Genomic DNA, 21252 nt, shown 5'->3' on the forward strand with positions numbered 1-21252 from the left:
CGATTATTTCTGCACCACATCTCTGCATATGAGATCAGGGTAGAGATGACGCCTGTGGTCGAGTTGTGGTGCTAGTGAGTGCGACAATGATGTGGTGATTTAAAATGGGTTTTATGATTTTTGTATTCCTGACATTGCGCTCTTAAAAAAAAACATTCCTGCACTGTTCACATTTTGCCAAACATTTACTTAAATTGAGATACTGGTTCACACTAAATTGCGTTATGGAGCAGGTTAATGGAGTCCCATAATTACGTAATTGTATGTACTACTACTGTCAGTCAGTCATTCAATATTTTTTCATAGTCATTCCATAACTATCATTCAAATCGCAATAATTGGCAGTTTATTTTTCACAATTTGTTCACTTTCTTAAAAGCATCTCATGAAAGAAAGAGAAAAAGAAAGAAATCCTTTCAAACGTGCGTCTCAAGATGTCAAATTGTGTGTTTGGCTCATTTTGAAAATCTCAGATATGACATCGGGGGAAAGGTTGACATTTAAACTCCAGCAATGTTTTATCGATTTCAACAGTCTGACAGGTACTTGCCAACATGATGTGTTCCTGTTAGTGATAAGTCGCCCCTTTGGCTGGTTTGTCTAATACAGTCGAGATGTCATGTGAGAAAATGCTGGCTCTCCCATGAATACAAAACCTGTTGCATCATGACTGTGATCGGTATCAGCATGACCTCACAGCTCCTGTCAAATTTGGAACATTTTGGAGAATGCAAGGACGATGTCATGTCATCTGTGAGTAATGGAAGTAACTGGGCTGTAGCTCACCCTTAAGCACAATGAAACCCGCTTGCTGGCTAGCATTCCATATGGTTGTGGTAGATAATATGGTGATGGTATGATGTGTAAACAGTCATGTAAATGCACTGTCAATTGGCATAGTTATTCATTTTTCTTTTAGTTATTAGTTATGAATGCTAGCGAACATTCCTTTCTCAGAAAATACAGTGGGAACAGCACAATGTGATGAATTCTGTTCAGGTCTAATTGGTCACAATAAGGAGATGACTATAATAACCGATTGTTCTCATTTATTTGTCATGCATATTGTCATATAACTGATATTGGTATACATATTTTGCATGGACATGAAGTCATTAAACAAACATCGAAGCAAAGTATCAAGAAAGCAAAGTAAAAAAAACTAAAACGTTAGCTTACCATAGTTTTTCCATATGCCGTCATGTATGAAGTTGTTTGAACTGCATTGTTATAGGACTGATATTGTCCCCAGCTTTTTGATCCATGTAGGCTAAGCGGTTCCCACCCTATCGCTGTTAATTAGCCTTGGGTTCATGACAACACATATCCCCCCCTCTCCCACATCCCTAGATCATTATGCAAATCACATCCACTTGAAAAACGGTCATTTGACGGGACTCAAGATAATTCTGGATAGTTAAATTTACTTGCAACCTCTCACTGATCCTTTCATCAATTTTCACCTCAGTATGATATAACGGTCACCTCTTTTTCTTGCAACCCTCAGGAGGTCTAAAAAATCCTCACGAGCCACCAGAGCCACAACCAAAATAGCTCGGGTCCCCCCCCAACCTTGTTTCAACACCTTCCCCAAGTCTCATTTTAAGTGAGAATCCTCTTTTTCTTCTTTTTCCTCAGATCTCGTCTTTTCCTGGATCTTTAATGAGTACCCGACATTTGTGAAGCAGGATACTCGCCGGTTCATCTCGCAGGAGACGGGGAATCTGTACATCGCCAAAGTGGAACCCTCAGATGTTGGCAATTACACCTGTGTGGTGACCAACACCGTCACAAAGACCCGGGTCCAGGGTCCGCCCACTCCACTAGTCCTCCGCAGTGATGGTGAGCCCCTTAACTGCACTCAACCACTTATGGAACATTAACGATAACAGAGCCCCCGTAGCCTAACAATTTAACCCTGGAATGCTGAAATTTAAAAAGAAACTTGTTTTAAAGATTCTACAAAATAACAGACAAAGAAAAAAGAGTATCCCACATGGCTTTTAAGCAAACTTCAAACATCTCTTCTAAATGTTTATTTTAGTAAATGTTTTTTTGACCACTTCCTTCCATAAAGCTGTGGATTGTAGGGCTTAAAGTGGTGCTACGGACAGATACGCCCTGGAGCTCTCCAGCTCCTTCAGGGTCTCTTTGGTGTCTTTGTTGCCTCTCTGATTAATGTCCTCCTCGTGTTGGTCCTCCAGGCAGGTTTATTGCAGTCCATGTTCTTTCCATTTTGTAATAATGGATTTAATGGTGCTCCTTTAAATCATGCGACAGATCATGTGACACTTACACACAGGTGGACTTTGTTTAACTGATATATGTGACTTCCAGATTATATTTAGGGGATTCATTTGCAAAAGAATACATGCTGTATGCACTGCACACCTTTCAGTTTAGAATTTTGTGAAATAAGTTTTATTACATTTTTTTCATTTCACTCCACCAATTTTGACAAAAATGTCCCCAGTTGGTTACTTACAATAAGGACGATGTTTTCTTGGGGGGGTTCAATATGCAAATTAGGCATTCACAAAAAAAATGTTAAAGGAAATTTTAGATACCTCTTTGTTCCACAAATAAAAAAAATACTGTCAACACCCATGACAGTAAAGTCTTAAATGAGGCTATGAGTGATATACTGTACATATAAGCCACTCTGTAAAACCTCCAGAATGATAGGAATGAAAAGGTTTGTGTATGTAACAGCTGCTGAAGTAGAGATATGTTTAAATACAAAAATCAGACTTTATTTAAGGGTAACTTTTGGAGAATTTAGGCACATATAGACAAAATATTAAAATAAACACTTTGTATCGTATTGTAGATGTTGTCTTTCCACTTGTATGAAGGAAGACATGTCCTAAATAAATGCTAAATAAACTCAAAACTCAAAATTGAAGAGTGCATAAAATACCATGTTATTGCCTGCGGAGAGTGCATTTCTCCAAAAGTATGAATTTGAAATATTCTTCTTGTATATACAAGGTATTTGATGCATTCCACCATTAGTCGCCATTAATTCTGTGCTGATTAAATGGTTGATTTAATAACTGCTGCTCTGATTCGGTCGGGTCCAAGCCATGATAAACAAAAAGCCAATTGTTGGAACCTGAAAGTAGGACAATTAAGGAATACAAATGCAATTCAAAGGTTAATTATCTCTTTCTCTGGTAATTTCACTATGTCCTTTAACATGTGGATGTGATGCTTTAGGCTGGCCTTATCAAGGCACTCGGGAGGAAAGGTCACTGTCAGCAAGTAATCTAATTGTAGGCTTCTGTCCTAAAAGGCTGTTCCTTACAATATCTAATGCAATTTGTGCAAGAAATATGAAGAAGAAGAATTAATGATGTATTCCAATCCTCCCCATTAAGCATTTACAAGTAGTTTATAACACATAATAGGAGCGTTTCTAATGTTTATGTCAAACATTTTTATTTATGGATATTTCAAGGTTAGGAATTATGGTTGACAAATCAACCGGATCGGAAACTAACTAACTTGCCACTACATTATAATGTAATTATTTGTTTAAAGGTTAAAATAAATGGTATTAGTACTACTGGGGCTGGCAGTATTACGTAGATTATTCTTACCTGATATGGTACAAAATGGCACGTGAAATAATGAATATTATCGCAAAGAAACTGTGCTTATAATTAAATATTTTCCTCAATTAAGTTTTAAATACTCTTGTGTAGGTCTGCGGTGGTAGTATCGACTGAGCTTGGGGAACCAGAGGCTGATTTTCGGAATCATTTAATGAATAAAAAGGAAAGGATGAGGCTGTATTGATGACAACTTTCAAAACTTAAAATTATAGGCAAAATATCTGATGCAAGACATAGGAGTCACTTTTTGGAAAGTGATTTTTCTCTTTCTTTTGTTCCTGCAATTTCTTCTTGTTTTGCTTGTGCCCATTGATTTCTGGGATTCTCCAATGGTTTCTTATTTTTGCTCTTGTCTTAGGTAAGAATGAATTTCAGAAGTGATCGAGAGCACTCTTACTAAGATAATAACAAAAAATAAATGTTGTTTTCATAGTCTACTACGCATTTGTTTTGTACAAGGAAACATACATTTTAAATTTGAAGAACATAAAAAAACCTGCACGAATCCTATAATCCAATTTTTGAGTATTATTATTTATTGGATTATTAAAGACATATTATTGGTCTGTGATTTAAGACTATAAAACCCTTGGATGATATTGTGTGTGTTGACCGAATGGCCTACACACTGCTCTTTCATGCTTTTTAATTTGTCCTGTAATGCCAGTGGTGCTCTGGAAAATTATTTAACAATACATTCTATATATATTTTCTTTATTGAACATGTTAAAAAAAAATAAATAATAATAATACAAACTAAATAAAGCAAATGAGCAGTAAATAAGAGTAAAAAGGAAAGCAAAAAAAGAAAAACAAGCAACTGGGATCCTCAGAATCCTAAGCAATAAATACATGACATGACCCATACATATCAATAATACCGAAGTTGTTTTTTCTTTCAAACCATTTTTGGTGGCATCTCTCCAATACTTGTGATACTGGCGATGACTGAAGAGAAAATATACTGACTATACTGACTAAATGTTGTGATACCAAATCTAGTTTAAAGATACATATGCGTTGACAACATCCTTTTAGCATGAAAGAGCCATCACCGTTTAAATTACGAATACAATGTGGAGAAAAAAACGGACATTTCTGACCTCACTTTTTGTTGGATGAGATTGGATGTTGGATTAGACAGCATTGGGAAAAGCTTCCTTACCCGCTTCCTTCCTTCCTTCCTTCCTTTTTTTCATTTCCCCAGCAGCAAAACGTCAGCCCCCCAGCTCTGTCATGGGAGCTCTGGTAGGGAAGGGGGGAAACATTAAACAGGTGTCCCCTACAAAAGGTTATGGTATGAGACAATTACCCGTCCACTTCCACCTGTCTGCCTAAAATGGGTGATAGTGCTGTGGTTACATTCCAGTTTGAGACAGTTGTGATAAGGATCTGAATTAGCTTTCACAGTCACTCAGGGAGCCATCCTGATAACACGCCCCTCCCAAATCAACCAGATGAAATTGGCCTGTTTCCTCGCTCTCCAGAGCTATTTGTGCAACACGGCTCTGAATTACAGCAGCAATACGGGGGGAAACTATTGTTACACTGGCAGGTGAGGAGGCTTTAAAAAGCATCACGTCGTGCACCCGCCGTTCGCACAGCAAGGAGACACCCGTTACAAATACAGTGATATAATTTACCTTAGTGTCATTTAAGGGGAAGACAGAAACGCACACGTGCTGTCAGACACTCCAGTCTTGATTTGTGAATAAGCCTCTCCCAAAGCTCGAACGCCACAGAGCCCACATTCCCCATCTACTCCCTCATTCAGAGATTTTTTAGCATGCACAGCAGCAATATTATAATCCACCAGAGCTGCCTCACCGACGGTGAATGGGATGCTTTGTAGACACAGTGGCAGTACCCAGGGGGATTTTATGGGCCCACTTTCTGGTCCGTAGCTGTTAGCACTACAACAAGATGAATCTAATCTGGATGTAAAAGCCCAAACCGTCTTCGAATTCTCAAAGTTGCTTCTTTTTTTTTCTCGACATCAGAGTGTTGCATGTCCACTGGAGAGCCGTGTTCTGTCTTCGTTTTCTCATTATTTTTCAATGGGGGAGCCGTTCTGTGACAGCGCTGAGAGCGGAGTGTTCTTTTGCTGCTCAGATTGCACAGTGTTGGAAGTTGAAAAACATTTCGGTTTAGAGTAAAAAAACGATGGCTGCACATGAAAAGGATTTTCAGTAGCTGTGTGGCAACAGCAGAAGCCACAGCTCTTGGTTTTATTTAGAGGTTTTGTTTTTGTTGTTTAGTTACAAATAAACAAAACAACTTTTTCCTCTCTTTTTTTTCCACACTAACCCCGACGCTCGTTTGCATTTCTCTTTCAGGTGTGATGGGTGAATATGAGCCAAAGATTGAAGTTCAGTTTCCAGAGGTTGTTCATGTTGCCAAAGGATCCACTGTAAAGCTGGAATGCTTCGCTCTGGGAAAGTAAGCCCACTCTTATTCAGGCTCAGCATATTGCAAAAAAAAAAAGAAGAGTGCTGGGATTTTTTTTTATTTTAATTTTGTTTATGTGTTTCACTGCTTTGCTGCAAACCTCATCTGTTTGAAGTTGCACATCTAATACATTATAGGGCACATGTTGTGCTGTTCAGTTATAATTTGAGGAGGATTTGTAAGACAATGTACTAAATCCCGGAGTACAGGATGAGGTAATGTACTTACTATGTTGACTGAACAGCCCTTAATTACACTTTATAAGCCCCTTAAACATGTCTTTTGAATATTATGCTGTGTTGGCTGTAGAATAGGGACATTTGTGGTGTTAAAATGATTAATTTGATCCTTAAAACCAAAGTAAAGCCCTAAAATGTGTGCTCCTCGGGCTGCTCTTGCATTAAATATTAAGGATTTTAATTACATATTTGAAGGTTAATTTGAACACCCTGTCTTTAATTTAGCAAATTATAGGACATTTGTGATGTTCAATTAAAATATTTAAATAAGGGTGTGAGTTAATAATTGGTGTATAGAAAGTGAAAACATTGAGACATTTTAAAACTACTTTTAAGGACTCTTTCTGAGAGTAACTAGCTTCAAGCTTAGACTGTATAGAAAAAAAGGCAACAATTAACTTTTTAATGAAGTCGAAACATCGAAACACTCATTAGAAGGGTTAAAATTGAAAGACGAAAACACAGCCAATGTGGTAGAGACCTTTCAGTCATAGCCAGGCCCTAAAGTACACCCTGCTATCTGGGCTGTTTTACTCTAAATGGGAACATGATTGACTAAATGGACATCATGATGTATTGAAGAAGACTTGAAACTAGTGAGGCCATAAACTCATGTGAGAAGTAGGGTCTCATAGACTTTGGTAGAATCAGACTTCTTTTTGCAACCAGAGTCGCTCCCTGATGACCATTAGAAAGAACGCAAATTATATATATATCAATTCATATATAATACATTATATTTGAATGTTTGTATACATTTTGTGTGCTAAAGTTAAACTAATATAACCTTTTTTTTTATTCATTAGAATCTGCACTTGTGGACAATTAAAATGCTCCATGTCTCCTCTCACAGCCCGGTGCCGTCTATAAACTGGAGGAGAGTGGACGGTGTACCCTTCCCTAGGAAAGTGGACATGAGGAAAGCCAGCGGTGTCTTGGAAATCCCATATTTCCAGCAAGAGGACGCCGGCACGTACGAGTGTGTGGCGGAGAACTCCAGGGGAATGAACACAGTGAAAGGGAAGCTCTCTTTCTACGGTAGGTGATCCTGACATGTATGAATATTTGACCAGCGTGCACCTCATCTGTCAGACCTACTCAGACTGGAAAGGCAGCAAAAGCGGACACAAGCGGTCTCTTAAAACAGTCAGCGGCGTTCAGCACAGGCTTATGTGGCGTACACGAGGAGGGGGGGCTCGTTTTAACGGCACATCAAAATGATTAAAGGCTGTCAGCCATGATGCCTCTAATATTTTGATCCAGATTAAAGGAGTGATGCGGATGAGGCTGAGCCCTTGGATACGACCTTGTTGGTGAGCCTTGTATTGGGTTCCACCAGATGGCAACATGATTGACATCCAAGTTGACTGGAGATTAAAGCCGGTAAATGTACTATACATAGGCCCGTGGCACATATGTCAGGGACATAATCTGCCCAGCAGCATCTGGATCGGCAGGAAGGGGGTTAGTGGAACCACTCACTGTTGCTGATCGTTACACCTATTGAGCTGCGGCACGAGACGTCATGATATCTACTGCCACTCCATAAAAAAAAACAAAAAACCTTCCATCAAAAAAAGAGTGTGCTGTCGTAAACTGACAGCACAACAGTGGTGGACATGTTGACATCCGTATGTAGCATGACATTTACAGTGTGACTACGGCTGACGATCAGACCATTGTGACTAGTCTTCAGGTTAAAGTCGTGTGATTTATTGTTCCTAAAGGACATTGTTGTCTTTTTCATCTTAGTCACACGACTGACTGTATGTACAAAAGTGATACATTACATGTTATTAATTAGAACAAAATAGTCTCGAGATGTCCTGCTGAAGCCCCTCGTACCTCTTGATTGGCTGAAAGGGAGTGGAATGAACATGTGTCCATCAATGTTGAAACAAAACCTCCGCCACTGGTTATTACGTATTTTATACTGGAAACAAAAGTATTTGTTATGGAATTGGTATACAGTATCTGAATCCAGAATTGATTTTGTGTTAAATTTAAATAATGGAGCATATTTTTTTCGTTTATTCTATAGCTGTTTACCTTACCTGGTAATTTAACATAATTATGGCTGTGAAGAAATGGATAAACCAATGCAATTAGCATCATTTGTTCAGGCTCTTAACCTGCTCTTTGAACAATCCATGGATTTTCCTCTCTCGGTTTTCTTCGTTTGGATTTTCTCCCCTCCAGGTCATGCTGTGTCAGCTGTCAAACATAACTCATTTGGGGCATTAAACAATTTGCCATGATTTACAGTCGTGGAAGCTATTTGCCTCATTCACTGTAAGAGCCCAGCAGCATGCCGCGATCCACCAAGGCTTGAGTTGTCCCTTTTAAGCTTTGGCTCCTTTCTCATTTGTGATGTGTTTTGTCAGACTCTCTCCCTCCCCCTCTTCCCTGTCTTCTACTGCCTGTAACTAGGTGATAAAAATCAGTAATCTTATTTTGAAATCCCTTTGAATCGAGCCTTTGAGACATTTGTCAGCAGAGTAAGCCAATGGGGGAATCAATAAGGGTATCTCTTGTGCATCCAAGCAAGCTACAGTGGGCTTAGCTTTGTGTTAGAACAAAATGAAGGTATAACTTTACGATGGCACTATGGTCACTTTAAAACATTTTCACACTTACAATGTCCCATTAAATCCCACTAATGCAGAAGGTCATATGGAGTTTGAGTGATTTTAAGATGATTTTGGTATTTAAATCATACAATATTTTTTATTGATTTTTATTTGATCTTGTCTTGACTGAAACTAAAACAGATATTTACCGTCCGCATTGAAGCTTAAGGATCACATTCAAGCTTGAGCTGAAACTAAGTTGATTTTATCTTCAGGCGAAAGTAGTTCTTTAGTTTGGGTGCATTTTGCCGCTGTCTTTATTCACAATTCTGTATTGGGAGCCATTTTAGCTCCTACTCCTGCCAGAGACAAAGATCTTTGTTAAATTTCCATCTCTGAAAAAACGCTTGGTGGAAAAAGGAATGGGTGCTCCCTTGTTGGTGTTGATACTTCTCAGAGGGAAAGTAAATGTAAAGCTCTGACAGATTATCCCCCGTTGTATTCATGTCTGTGCTTCTGCAGACTTACTCCTGCATTGTCTCTTAGTGATTTCACTGATAAGCCAAATTCCCATCTTTTTTCTGCTTTAGCCACTTGACGTTTGCTCTGATTGTATGCGTGCCTCGGCCCAGTGCAGGCTGAGATGGGCTGCCTGCTCTCATTTGGTAAGCGTTGACTGAGAGTCGATACGTTCGCAGCGGGTGAGGGATAGACTGAGGGACCCTGTCAGCAAGGAGAACCCACAATGTCAACAATGCAGTCCTGGAAGGTGCAGTGGGTGGGGAAGCTCAGCAAGGCTCTATATAGAGAGAGATATAAGGGTGCGATAAAGAGAAGGGTGACATGGCTGTTACGTCATGTTGCTTGAGAGTAACTGGGCCTGAGACAGTTGCATTCTCTTTCATTTCTCTTTTCTGCTAAGAGAAAAAAATAAGAGAAGTAAATTCCAGATGCGGCAAATGATTTTTACTATCCACATCTGCTCTTATCCAGAAGTGCAAGATAATGAATCCCACTTGAACATAAGATGAAGGCATGTGGCAGATTGTTTATTGCCAGCACAGGTCATGTCCCCTAAACACTATACAAGGGTAGGTGCCATAGTCAAATACTTTGCTTATGCCCAAGATTTGGAAACATTACAACAAAAAAGTGCTGCAAGAAGAACTTCAGCATTAATAGTCCAATCATTGTTATTACTCTAAAATGTATAATAATCTAAATTTGAGTATAGGATATTTGTGCAGTGTTTTTATTGTGAATACCTTAAATTCAAAACCATAGAGACAAAATAGAGAAGAATGTATACTGGCATTCAAATTAGCGTAGCAGGATGGCCAGAGTGACATTTTTATGTGTTGCGGCTTAACATATGAACTAAACCGGATTATGGCAAGTTGCGAACTCACTTAGTTGACGTTTTTAAGGGAGCAGTCGAGTAGTAATGTTCCAAAGCTCCGAGTCAATGAATGAGTTAATGAATATACCGTAATTACCTTATCTATAATTACATTGATGTAGACATCGACAATATTTCATAAAACATGTTGTAGAAGTTTGATTCTAAGGTTTGATTTTGGGCTTGATTTTTAAGATTGATATGCTGGGTTCATAACATCATCCAGATGTGCTCTGGGTATGTCATTGAGCTGGATTCACTGTATAATAGCAAATGTGAGGGAAATTCCTATTTAATCATGTATTTCTGTGGGCAAATGGCTGTCTGTCCTCAATGCGTATTGCAGGACCATTTGTCACCAGACAAGCCCTTTGATGCAGGATAAGACAATGGGCCCTAGTTTCGTAGACCAGCGCAGGGCGGCGCAGGGTGGCGCAGCCGGCGCAGTGCAAGTTTCGACCCGCGCAGCCTTGCGCACCGTCAGTTTGGCAGTTTGGTGGATCGCCTGCGCCAAGATGGGTGTGGCGGCGCAGCAGGGGGAGGCGTCACAGATTCAGCTTGGCGTAGCGGAAGTTTCGTGGCAAAAAGCCTCGCCGAGACTGCGCTGAAAGCTCGCCAGCTCCAACCTGGTCTACTTTCGGCGCAAGGCGCAAGGCGTAAATAAAGTCCATTGATTCAATGCGAATCACAGCTGGCGGATCGGAAGTTTGGCGGACCGGCGCGCAGTGCGTACACGTCACCGAGACCTCACAGGCAGGTTTCCACAGTTCCAGGCACATTTAAATGCAATAAACAATCACAACAAACACTATTTAATGCAACTAATTGAATCAACACGTGAATTTATATCTATATAGATTGTCCCGTCACATCTGACGTCAGATCAAAGGCGGATGGCACGCGTAACGGAAACTCAGCCTCTAGGACCAAAACATCTCCCTCTCTCTCTCCTGTTTTTTATAATATCGGCATTGTTATTATTATGATACGCGCGCACAGCGCGTGATGCGCGTGGTGGGAGCGGCGGCGCTGCTTCTGTCATCGGGTTGTCAAGTGACGGATCTTACACTGAACCTCCCCTAACGCATTAAAGGAGAGGAGAGGAGCTCATTTGATTGGTGAAGATCTGAATCGGCTGTATTAATCCCAGTCCACGCCTCGTCTCCTCCTCGTCTCCCACTCACGCCTTCTTCTCCTCCCTCTTTCCCACTTGCGCCGGTGGGCGAGACGGGAGGTGTGCCTGCGCGAGCCTGCGCGGTGCACGAAACTTGCAAAGTCCAGGCGGACACACCCCGTCGGCGCGGCGCAGGTGCGCTGAAAGCTGACTGCGCCTGGTCTACGAAACTAGGGCCCAATGACCCTTTGATCAAACACAACTTCTGGGGACACCTGGAACGGGGGCTGCAGGATGTCAGACCTATATGTAAATTCAACTGCATTATAAGTGCCAACAGAAACAGTGACTCTTCAGTCACTGTTTCTTCCTGCGTCGCACTGGGGAATGGCTCATGCTGCAGCATTAAAAGATCTTCAGATTCGGATATTATTATACTGGTATTTCATTGCCAAACTCTCACCTGCACTAGACTAAACTGGTATTTCAGTTGCAACGACACAAGCCACACCTCAACAGTCCAAGGCAAGCTACCTAGCTAACTAGCCAGACATCCGTCTCCAGAGCTGAGTCCGCTTTCTGCCCGACAACACTTTACAGGTCCACTCATGTATGCTGTTGCCACCATAACAACTAACAACATTGCTCTTATTTGAAGAAGTAAAATGACCACTGAAAAAGTCCTATTCTATGTCTGTCTTTTAAAAAGGAGGTTTCCTGGCCAACCAATTTGTGGACTGTGAAATCAAGCTGTTTTTGGTCTTATCCTGATGTTGGTGCTCTCAACCACTTGCAGGATTGTCTCTTAGCTGAGAGAAGACCAAAAATAAGGAAAGATTGGTTAATCGCAGAAATCAATTGGTCCTGACAAAATAAGAACAAATTGTGAATACGAATGTACTTGTGAGCCCCAGTGTCTCTTTTCTGTAGCATAAATAACAGAAGCATCAGCTTGCTGTCAAAGGAAATTGTAACCCTTTTTTATACTGTTTGCACAGATGGCAACAGCACAGCCTCCATACAAGTTAAATGTTAATGACCCCAGCCAACCTTGTGCTGCAGCTGCGGGGATCTTAGAGGCCGATATAACAGCACATGATCCACAAATATGACTATGGCTCTGACACTGGAAGGACTTTGATGTTGAATCTGTGCAGGATTCCGACATAAATACATAAGGCCACATAAATATCCCCCTCTGGTCTCTACATCCACCTCTTTTTATCTGTCGCCGCTTTATGTTTCCAAACACCCACGTATACACACACACACACACACACACACACATCGATTACATGCCGAAGTTGTAATGCATGGAGATACAGTGTGGGGATATATCTGCAGTGATTGAATCTATTCTGCTTTCTCAATAGCAAAATACTGTACTGCAGAAGCCAATTAGAGCGAGCATTTGCACTGTTACTGAAAAGCCCCGCACAAAGGTCAGCCCTTGAGAGCGGCGTTAGGTGGAGATCTGCGGAATGGAAAAGTGCGGTCAACCACTATTCTTGTTCTGCCACTGGCCTTGTGTGATATAGGATGATGGTAGCTTGACCTACACATCATCCAGAATGTACAGAGCATTACACAGAGATACCCTTACTGATCTAGTTTTATGTACCACTTTTCTTCTTTTTTTGGGGCTTAATCATTAACTAGCCTTGAGTTACTCGCATGACACAGCAAGGATCAATTCTCCTCCTGTGTAATTATACCATCATTTACTCAGATTGTACTGAATGGAGCATTTTTACTGCACCAGTGGCCACTTTTCTGTATATGGGTCTGTTTTTTTAACATTTTCGTTCTTGTAGAAGCACATCTTAAAGAACCGTAAAAAGAAAACATCAGTAATATCGCACCTTAAACTTACCGCAATAAATGTCAAAGTCAAAGTTCAAAGTCACTAAAATGCAATTACATTTAATACCTGGACTATCACAGGAAACTAATCAAATCTTAATATCCTATATCACATTCTGATGATTAATTTAATGCAGACCAAATCCTCAGTTCCTTGCAATTGATGTTCGTTAATGCCGTTGATTGGCATAAAACAATTTTACGGTTCCTTTTAAAGGCCAGTTTGAGATTACAACCAACTTAAACTTCTCCCGTTTGCTAAGCGCATGAGAAGAATTGCACGGTGACAAAAACACAACAACTCTTTATTTATTCATAATTTATTTAATTGCCGTTGCTTTAAAATGCAAGGATGTATTGTGTTGCCTAGACTCCTCTCTCCTCGCTTCTCTTCCTCCATGCCTCCACTGCTAGCATCACACGTGAGCGGGAATAAGATGCAAAGAGAGGAGGTGAGGAAAGGAATTGAGGATGTACAAAAGTGGGAAATGAGAGCAGCCTACTTGTATCCTGACAGACAAGAAAAGCACATAAAGCTCTGGCTGCTTCATCAGAATGTCATTGCACTGAGCACGGGGTAAAAACTAAAGGCGACTTGGATTAGCATGTAAACATCGTTACCAACTATTCCTGTTCACTCTCACTTTCCCAATGTTTCCTCCAGCCCCTCCTCATCTTATCGAGAAACCCCAAGATGTCCAGAAGCTCATTGATGACTCGTTGGTGTGGGAGTGTAAAGCCACGGGGAAGCCAAAGCCTTCTTACAGGTGGATGAAAGATGGAGAGAACCTGGAGCCTTTAGAGGTGAGATCTGCCGTGTCTTTAGAAGTGAAGATAGAGTTCTCCCTTCCAGGTGGGCAACCATGTACTGTGTTTTTTAACCGCTTGTTGGAGCTTAGCTCACTAATCACCATGTGTTATTGTGGTTACAACACGGTACCTCCCGTGCAGCGATACATCATGTTTCCGCTCTTGCAACGCAGCATTCGCTTCAAGGGAGTTGCACTGTGTTTGCTGTGCTGAGAGACAAAAGAGGCCAAGTATTTTCATGCATGGAAAGCACAGTGATATAAGAGCTACTTTAATCTTCTGTTAAATCTCTCTTTGCCAAGTGCAGTTATTAATCCTGTGCCACCAAATGTGAAAAAGGAAGATTTTTTATACAAACACTGTATATCCAACTTTCATTCTAGCTCTTTGCCACTGCTGAATTCCCATTATGGCTATAATGATGATCCAACCATATATATATATATATATATATATATATATATATATGTGTGTGTGTGTGTGTGTGTGTGTGTGTGTGTGTGTGTTATATTCATCATATGGCTTTATTATATTGGATCATTTAGCCAGGTTGTTTGGAGAAGATTAATGGACTGAGGCATAGCTTGCACCTAATAAATAAGCAAGTGTAATGTTATTTCGCCTCATTATGCAAAAAAGCAACAAACACACCAGAGGATATCGATCAGCACTTGAATGTTATACATGTTGTTGGTATGAACCCAGTCTGTCGTTGTATTACTAACACTCTGCATACCAAAGGCTCTTTCTCATTAAAAAATAAATAAAATAAAACACTTGTGCCATCAGGGAAGAATAATTAACAACCTTTTTAGCCGGTGGCTAACATTTTTATTCAAACCCTTTATAATGTAACACTCTTGTGTTTGTTCGGCAGCCCAGCTGACATTAGGTAGTTTCTTTAAAAAATAATTTATATTGGGGACATTCTGTGACTCTGTGATTTCTAATGCATATTTTGTCATCAGATTGTCTTTGTTCATTTTGTTAATGCAACCATAATTCTACTCCTTACTTGTTTTATCCTGAGCCGCACCCAATCAAAGCACAACATGACGTCGAAAACAGTGGGCCTCATTCACCAAAGGTTTTTCTAAAATTTGTTCTTAAGAAAGTGTGCGCACACAGAAGAAAAGTTGAGACGGAAGTGAACAACCCGACTCCAAACGTAAGAAAATGTTTGTCGTTCTGAAGTGGAGGAAGTCACCTGCTGCAGGAAGTGAAAAGTAAACGAGCTGTTATATTCTGTAGCATCAGTAGTGGATATAAAATAACACTAAAACAAGATTTTTCAGCTTTACAAACCTTCTTTGGTTTGTGAAGCAGAGCGCCACCTACTGTGACACATCCACGTCTTTTCAAGGTGCCGATTGTGCACTCTGGAGCGGGTACGCACGTACCGCCGATTCAACGACACCTCTGGGTGAGGTTGATGAGTGCTGTCATCAACCAGGGGACCAGGTCTTATCCTCCATCTCCTAATACAGTCATTATGGGAATAGAGCCCAGTGTTGCTGGACTTTATAATGAATTCCTCAAAGATGTGTCAGATGAGCCATGCGTCTCCAGCAACCCACAGAACTGGTTAGTAATATATAGGAATCAATGTCTTGTTCAATGTTGGCACTCAAATGTGCGTAAGTATGCTTTTAAATGTTGGTATGTGTTCTTACCTAAGAACAAATCCCAAGTAAGAAAACATTGGTGAATTCCAGAATTTTTATAAAAAGTGCGTAAGTAGGGTTTAAGGACAAATCACCACTTGGTGGTTTTTCATGGTTTTTCATGCACTGGTGCACTTTGGGGCTTATTTGGTTTACTTTGTTTCCATAGCATGCATATTTCAACATAACATCTCAGAAAACATGTAAAACAAAAAAGAATGGTCTTAATGTAACCCACTGGGTAAGTTCTATTAGGTCATTCTTGTTGCCTATCCACTTGTATATTGTTGAAAAATGCATTTTACAAACATACAGCATCTTTGAAGGCCATTTTGTGAAACTGAATTTCTTTCTCATACACTGAACCAGAAATCTCCACATCATTATCACTGACATTCAGCAAACATTGAAGTTTCATTCCAATATTTATTCTGGAAGAGTTTGTTCATATAATATCATTCATAGGCTGATTTATGACATTTCATTCTTCAAAACATGGCGGAAGTAGTTGTTTTTTTTCGGGGTGTTAACAGTATTTCGAAAAATCCATCTTTAAAAACCTTCGACTCCAACGTGTCAACAAAATGAAACAAGAATTTTGAACACGGCTTCAATGTTCAGAGTTCTGTTCTGGAAGTGTATTCAAATAAGCACTTTAAAACTATAATACACAAAATACATGTCTTAATAACTGGGGAAGTTTCATTGTGATATCACTGTGTCCTAGTAGGGCAACCCCCTTAAAGGTATACACACCACACTGACAGTGAATGTGTGATTAAAGGTTACCATGACTTTGTTGCTTTCCCGCCCTTAACATAAATATAATATATGAATATATTCAGAACGCATGGGTGAATGGATTAATCAGCCAAGGTGTTACATTGTTGGAAATGCCACCATTAACCACAGTGGCTTAATGAGTGGAAGAGAGAAAGGTCAATGATGCTGAGGAGCAGTGGGGAGAGGAAGCACCATTTGTTGTTATTTATTACGGTGAATCAATTTAGACCTTTCTGATTGTATAGTTCACTGGAGCTTATTTCTGCTGACAGTTTTAGAATTTTGAGAAGTAGAAATAGAGCAGTCAAGAGTTGGTGCTGGTTAAAATGCTGTATCGGCGAGTACGCGAATCTATGCACCGATTCGATTTCACATTATCACCCCTCCGCTCATTTAGGCTTTACAGGAACTAAAACAACATGTGACACTCGCCACCGATCCATACTGCACATGTGCAACTCTCAACAGACATGAGAATAGTACATGTTGGCTACTTGTATTATCAGCTCCCGATAAACCAATCGCTGTCCAAAGTTGATGATAAAGGTAGCTAAAGGTTGAGTCATCTCCCTTCGTTCTCCTCTCTGCTGAAAGTTGCATAATTTATTCCTCGGTATATTTCTCCTCCAGTCTCAATCTGTCAAACTAGATGGGGAGAAGAAAATGCCAGGGTTCATTCTCTGTATTTGTTCATGTTTTCATGGGTTTAACCGGAGACAGGCCATACAATAATGACAGCAATGATGTCACATCAGGCTAAGTCAAATTCTTAGTGTCAGAATTTGTATTTATGTATTTATTTGTTGGTTAAATCTGTACTTGGTAGCGGCCGATGAATTCAGGAGGATTAAGGGGGAAAATTTGGTAACGGAACATCTCTAGTTACTGGCTTATTTACTATGGTACAGTAGATTTCGAGGAAGTCATGATAGCTGAGTGTGTGCCTTCAATTATTTAATATCAGTGGTTTAAAATATTTAAACCCCCTATCTATTACTAGTGTTGCACCTTAATTGTACCTGTCTGCTTCTACAGTTATTTGCTGGACAGCCAGCCGATGCTCTGCTGCGTTCGACCAGCTTGGCGTTTTCACACGCAGCCCTTAGACTATGAGACTGCTGTTTGAGGCTTTCTATTACTGCCCGGTGTCGAAATAGCAAAGGTTTCTTGGAATGCTTCCCTTTCTTGTGACTGCTTTCATCTCAAGGACACAACTCTCTGCTGCTTTGTTGACAATGGCTGAAGGATTAAGTGGATGTGCAATTAAAGGAGAAACTCCACCGTGAAACAGGATTAATCCATTTAAATTAGTGTGGGACCGCCACACAGATGGCTTACAGTAGTGTACTTGACCTGAGGTTATTCCTGTTACCACTGTAATGTTAAACTTAAGTACTGTACAGTTTTGTGGTACTTGCACTTTACTTGAGTATTTCCATTTTCTGCTACTTTTTACTTTTACTTCTCTGCAAATTCTGTACCGTGTACTTCACTACTGTTCATAACTTAAGTATTTTACTTAGCAGATTCATATCAATAATTCAAACACTCACAATCAACAAACAAATATGTTATGTTTAGTGGTGTAAAATTATGATGTTTTATCATTTTGGAGAAAGATAAGCCTTTATTGATTATTTGCTGAAATCCACAAGCTCCCAAGCAGTATATACTGTGAGGATATATTAAAGAAAACACACACACACACACACATTACACACTATTTTGTTTTGTATTAGTCACATTCATTACCGTCATTCATTCATAAAACAGTCCACTACATATCTTTTCACTCTGCTTTCCCTGTAAATTCAAGCTCAAGTGGAGCAAACAGGCTGAGAGCCACTGTTGAGCTTAGTTCCTGTCTGCTTTCAGTTCTTTCTTATTCAGACATGCAGAGAAGTGGATACATCAAATACAGTGAGCACCGATAATCTGCTTGTCGTGAAATTGTCCCATTTTCTGTTTATGTTTGGATCTAACTTGTCACTTCAAAATCACTTTCATGTTTTCAGTTTCTACCTTATTGCATTTTAGGAAAAAAAGGAAAAAAAGATAACTTTCCACCTTTTTCCTTGCATTCACATTAGTGGATCGGTATTGTTATGATGATGAAATGTAGCTCGTTTCTATTTTTACAGCTAGAAAAATGAGCATCGTTCTCACAAAGGCTTCCAGGAATTATTCATGCTGAGAAACATATCTTTAGACAGCAATCAGACGCAAGAAGCTCACTTCTCCAAACCATAATTCATTCCTTTATCTTTCCATTCTTAGAAATGTTTTTGCAGCGTTATATCACACGAATCAACCCGGCGTTGTTGGCAAATGACATTGCCAATCATTTTCCTTCAGCATAAGGCGTACAGATGGTCCCCCCAGGTCCCCGCATGAGAAACTGCTGATTTGAGAGGAACGTCATGCTTAATTAATAGCAGCCGTAAACGGGGGTGCTTCCCATGCGCAAGACTGATGTACGCCACTATTTGCCTCCCTTGCCAGCAGGGATGTTCGCCCCTGCACCTCCAGGGCTGCAGAGCGTTATGGAAATTCAGGCACAACCTGCTTAAACACAGGATTAGTTTGTGATCTTTCAGTGAGGACAGTCTCTCTTTTCATGTGACAGTACCTTAATCCCCCCACGAATGGAGTTCAGGCCGCTCAGACACCTCGATGGAAATGGGCTGTAATGACATTATGGGTGAGCCCGAGGAAGACGCGGGAGATGAAGGGCATCGGGAGGCAGAACCTGACACAGCTGCATAGAGATGCATGAAAACTGCTCAAGGATTTAATGCCGTGGTGAAGGGAGTAGTGTGAGAACCCTAAGTTAGGAGGGATAAACTTATATTGAGGATTAAATGTCCAACAGATGCACCAAGTTTTTAGTTCATCAGACCCAGCCGTCCTTAAATAGATCTTAATTTGATGGCTCAGTGACGAGTGAGATTTCGCCCGCAGGATGGCAAAAAAAAAACGATAGTCCAAAGAGATGAACAGGAGCTACACAGCTTGACCGTGTACACAGCACTTAGTATGTATGGGGGCACACCTATCAAAAAAGCAATTTTCACAATGCATTATACCTCAGATGTTATGATATTCCGTCCCCTCTTATCCCCTCCTCCCGCTGAAGGGGAAACATGGCCTGTGGTGCAGTCGGAGATATAAATAGGGCATGGTTTTATTTCCCTCTCATAAACATGCAGATTGATTAGGGTCATTTTCTGCTAGCCTGCCTCCATCCACCCAAGCCTTTCCCTCCATTAGTGATGAAAACCTAGATTTATTGCCACGTCTGTCACTTCCAGAGCATAATTCACTGGCCTGCTGGCTGATTTTATGTAGATGAGTGCTGGGAATAAGGCGTATTAAAGGCATGTGTCTCTGTGTCCTCAGGAGCGCATACAGGTTGCCAACGGAGCGTTGTCAATCAGTCGTCTGACCCTGTCTGACACAGGAATGTACCAGTGCGTGGCTGGGAATAAGCACGGCGAGGTCTACTCCAATGCAGAGCTCCGAGTTATAGGTAAGCCAATGAGTGAGTGTGTGTGTGCGTGTGTGTGTGTGTGTGTGTGTGCCCCGAGCTTTGAAGCTGTGTAATTACAACTTCTGGCTTCGGTACGTGATCGTTTGGGCCAACAAAAATGTTACGTTGGGAAAGAGACATCTGCATAGCGACAGTTCTCTTCTTCTTCTCTTTTTTTAAATCAGGTAAATCAGCCACCCAGTTTGCAAGTTGAAATGCCCTTCTTGAAATCATTACACCCGAAAAGTTGTACCGGGGTAATGTAATCTGAATTTTATACTCAGAAATAAAATGTTTTTTTTTCGTTATACATTGTCTGTCACAGTTCCCATGCATCTTAGAAAACATGTAAACAGTTGGCCAAGCCTCCAGTCATTGAAAACACATGGAAAATAAGGGAGAAAGAAAAATGTAAAGGGAAATTATTTCTAACATTGTCCTAATTTCCTGTGGCAGAGACTGAACCACTCTATATCTATCAGAATTCCCCAAAACAGATATAATTGCCATCTGACAGAGCTAAGTTATGTTCCGGATTTCATGTCTGGCTGGGGTTCAGCTGGTGTCAGAACGAATAGGAAGCCAGGGTCAAAACAATGAACATATGCAAGTACACTGTCTAAATATTGGTATACTTTATTTTATTCATTGATAATTTAAACACATTGCTGCATTGTTAAATCAGAGTAGATCATAACATGACATGAAATGTTAAACTCTACTAATATAAGAATATTAGTAGAAAAGGGGCTAAATTATGGGGTGATAAACTGTCCATGGCAGTTATCCTAGCACACTCAACTAACGTTGACTCCAGCATTTAAATCATTCCTTCGAGGCAAAATGTAAGGCTTCTATGTGTGTTATTGATGTTCAGCCAGCAATTGTTAATAAGATTCATATGGTAAAATTGATTCATTGGGTATGGCAATATCCCTGTCTGTCATACCAGCTAGATCATCTCAGAAACTGATCTCGATCGTGAACCCTGTCTGTGTGCACAGTCACATTGACGCGGAGACATGTACCAAAGCATCCATTTGTCCATATTTGTTTTCAAGTTTGCGCCGTCGCCTTCTCTCTGCTCAATACCGCCGGATGACCTATGTCCTCTCTCTCTTATTGGCTACTAATTGCAGCGCATTAATTATAAGATGAATGCGTCCATCTGACAGTTCTGCTCCGTTCACCGGCCTCGCCCATCTGCCCTGACAAG

The 21252-nt window shown here is 40.4% G+C and overlaps 1 protein-coding gene across 1 annotated transcript in view; it reads left to right on the forward strand.

Moving 5' to 3' along the window:
* The window catches only part of cntn4 (contactin 4), a 148559-nt gene that overhangs the window by 78899 nt on the left and 48408 nt on the right, over nt 1-21252 (forward strand). The window contains exons 6-10 of the mRNA XM_084024040.1: nt 1639-1842; nt 5954-6056; nt 7158-7342; nt 13915-14054; nt 19907-20036. Coding sequence (XP_083880166.1) covers nt 1639-1842; nt 5954-6056; nt 7158-7342; nt 13915-14054; nt 19907-20036 — 762 coding nt within the window. The remainder of the gene's footprint in view (nt 1-1638; nt 1843-5953; nt 6057-7157; nt 7343-13914; nt 14055-19906; nt 20037-21252) is intronic.

This window comes from Eutrigla gurnardus, assembly GCF_963514095.1.
Source record: "Eutrigla gurnardus genome assembly, chromosome: 2".
In the NCBI taxonomy this organism is placed as follows: domain Eukaryota; kingdom Metazoa; phylum Chordata; class Actinopteri; order Perciformes; family Triglidae; genus Eutrigla; species Eutrigla gurnardus.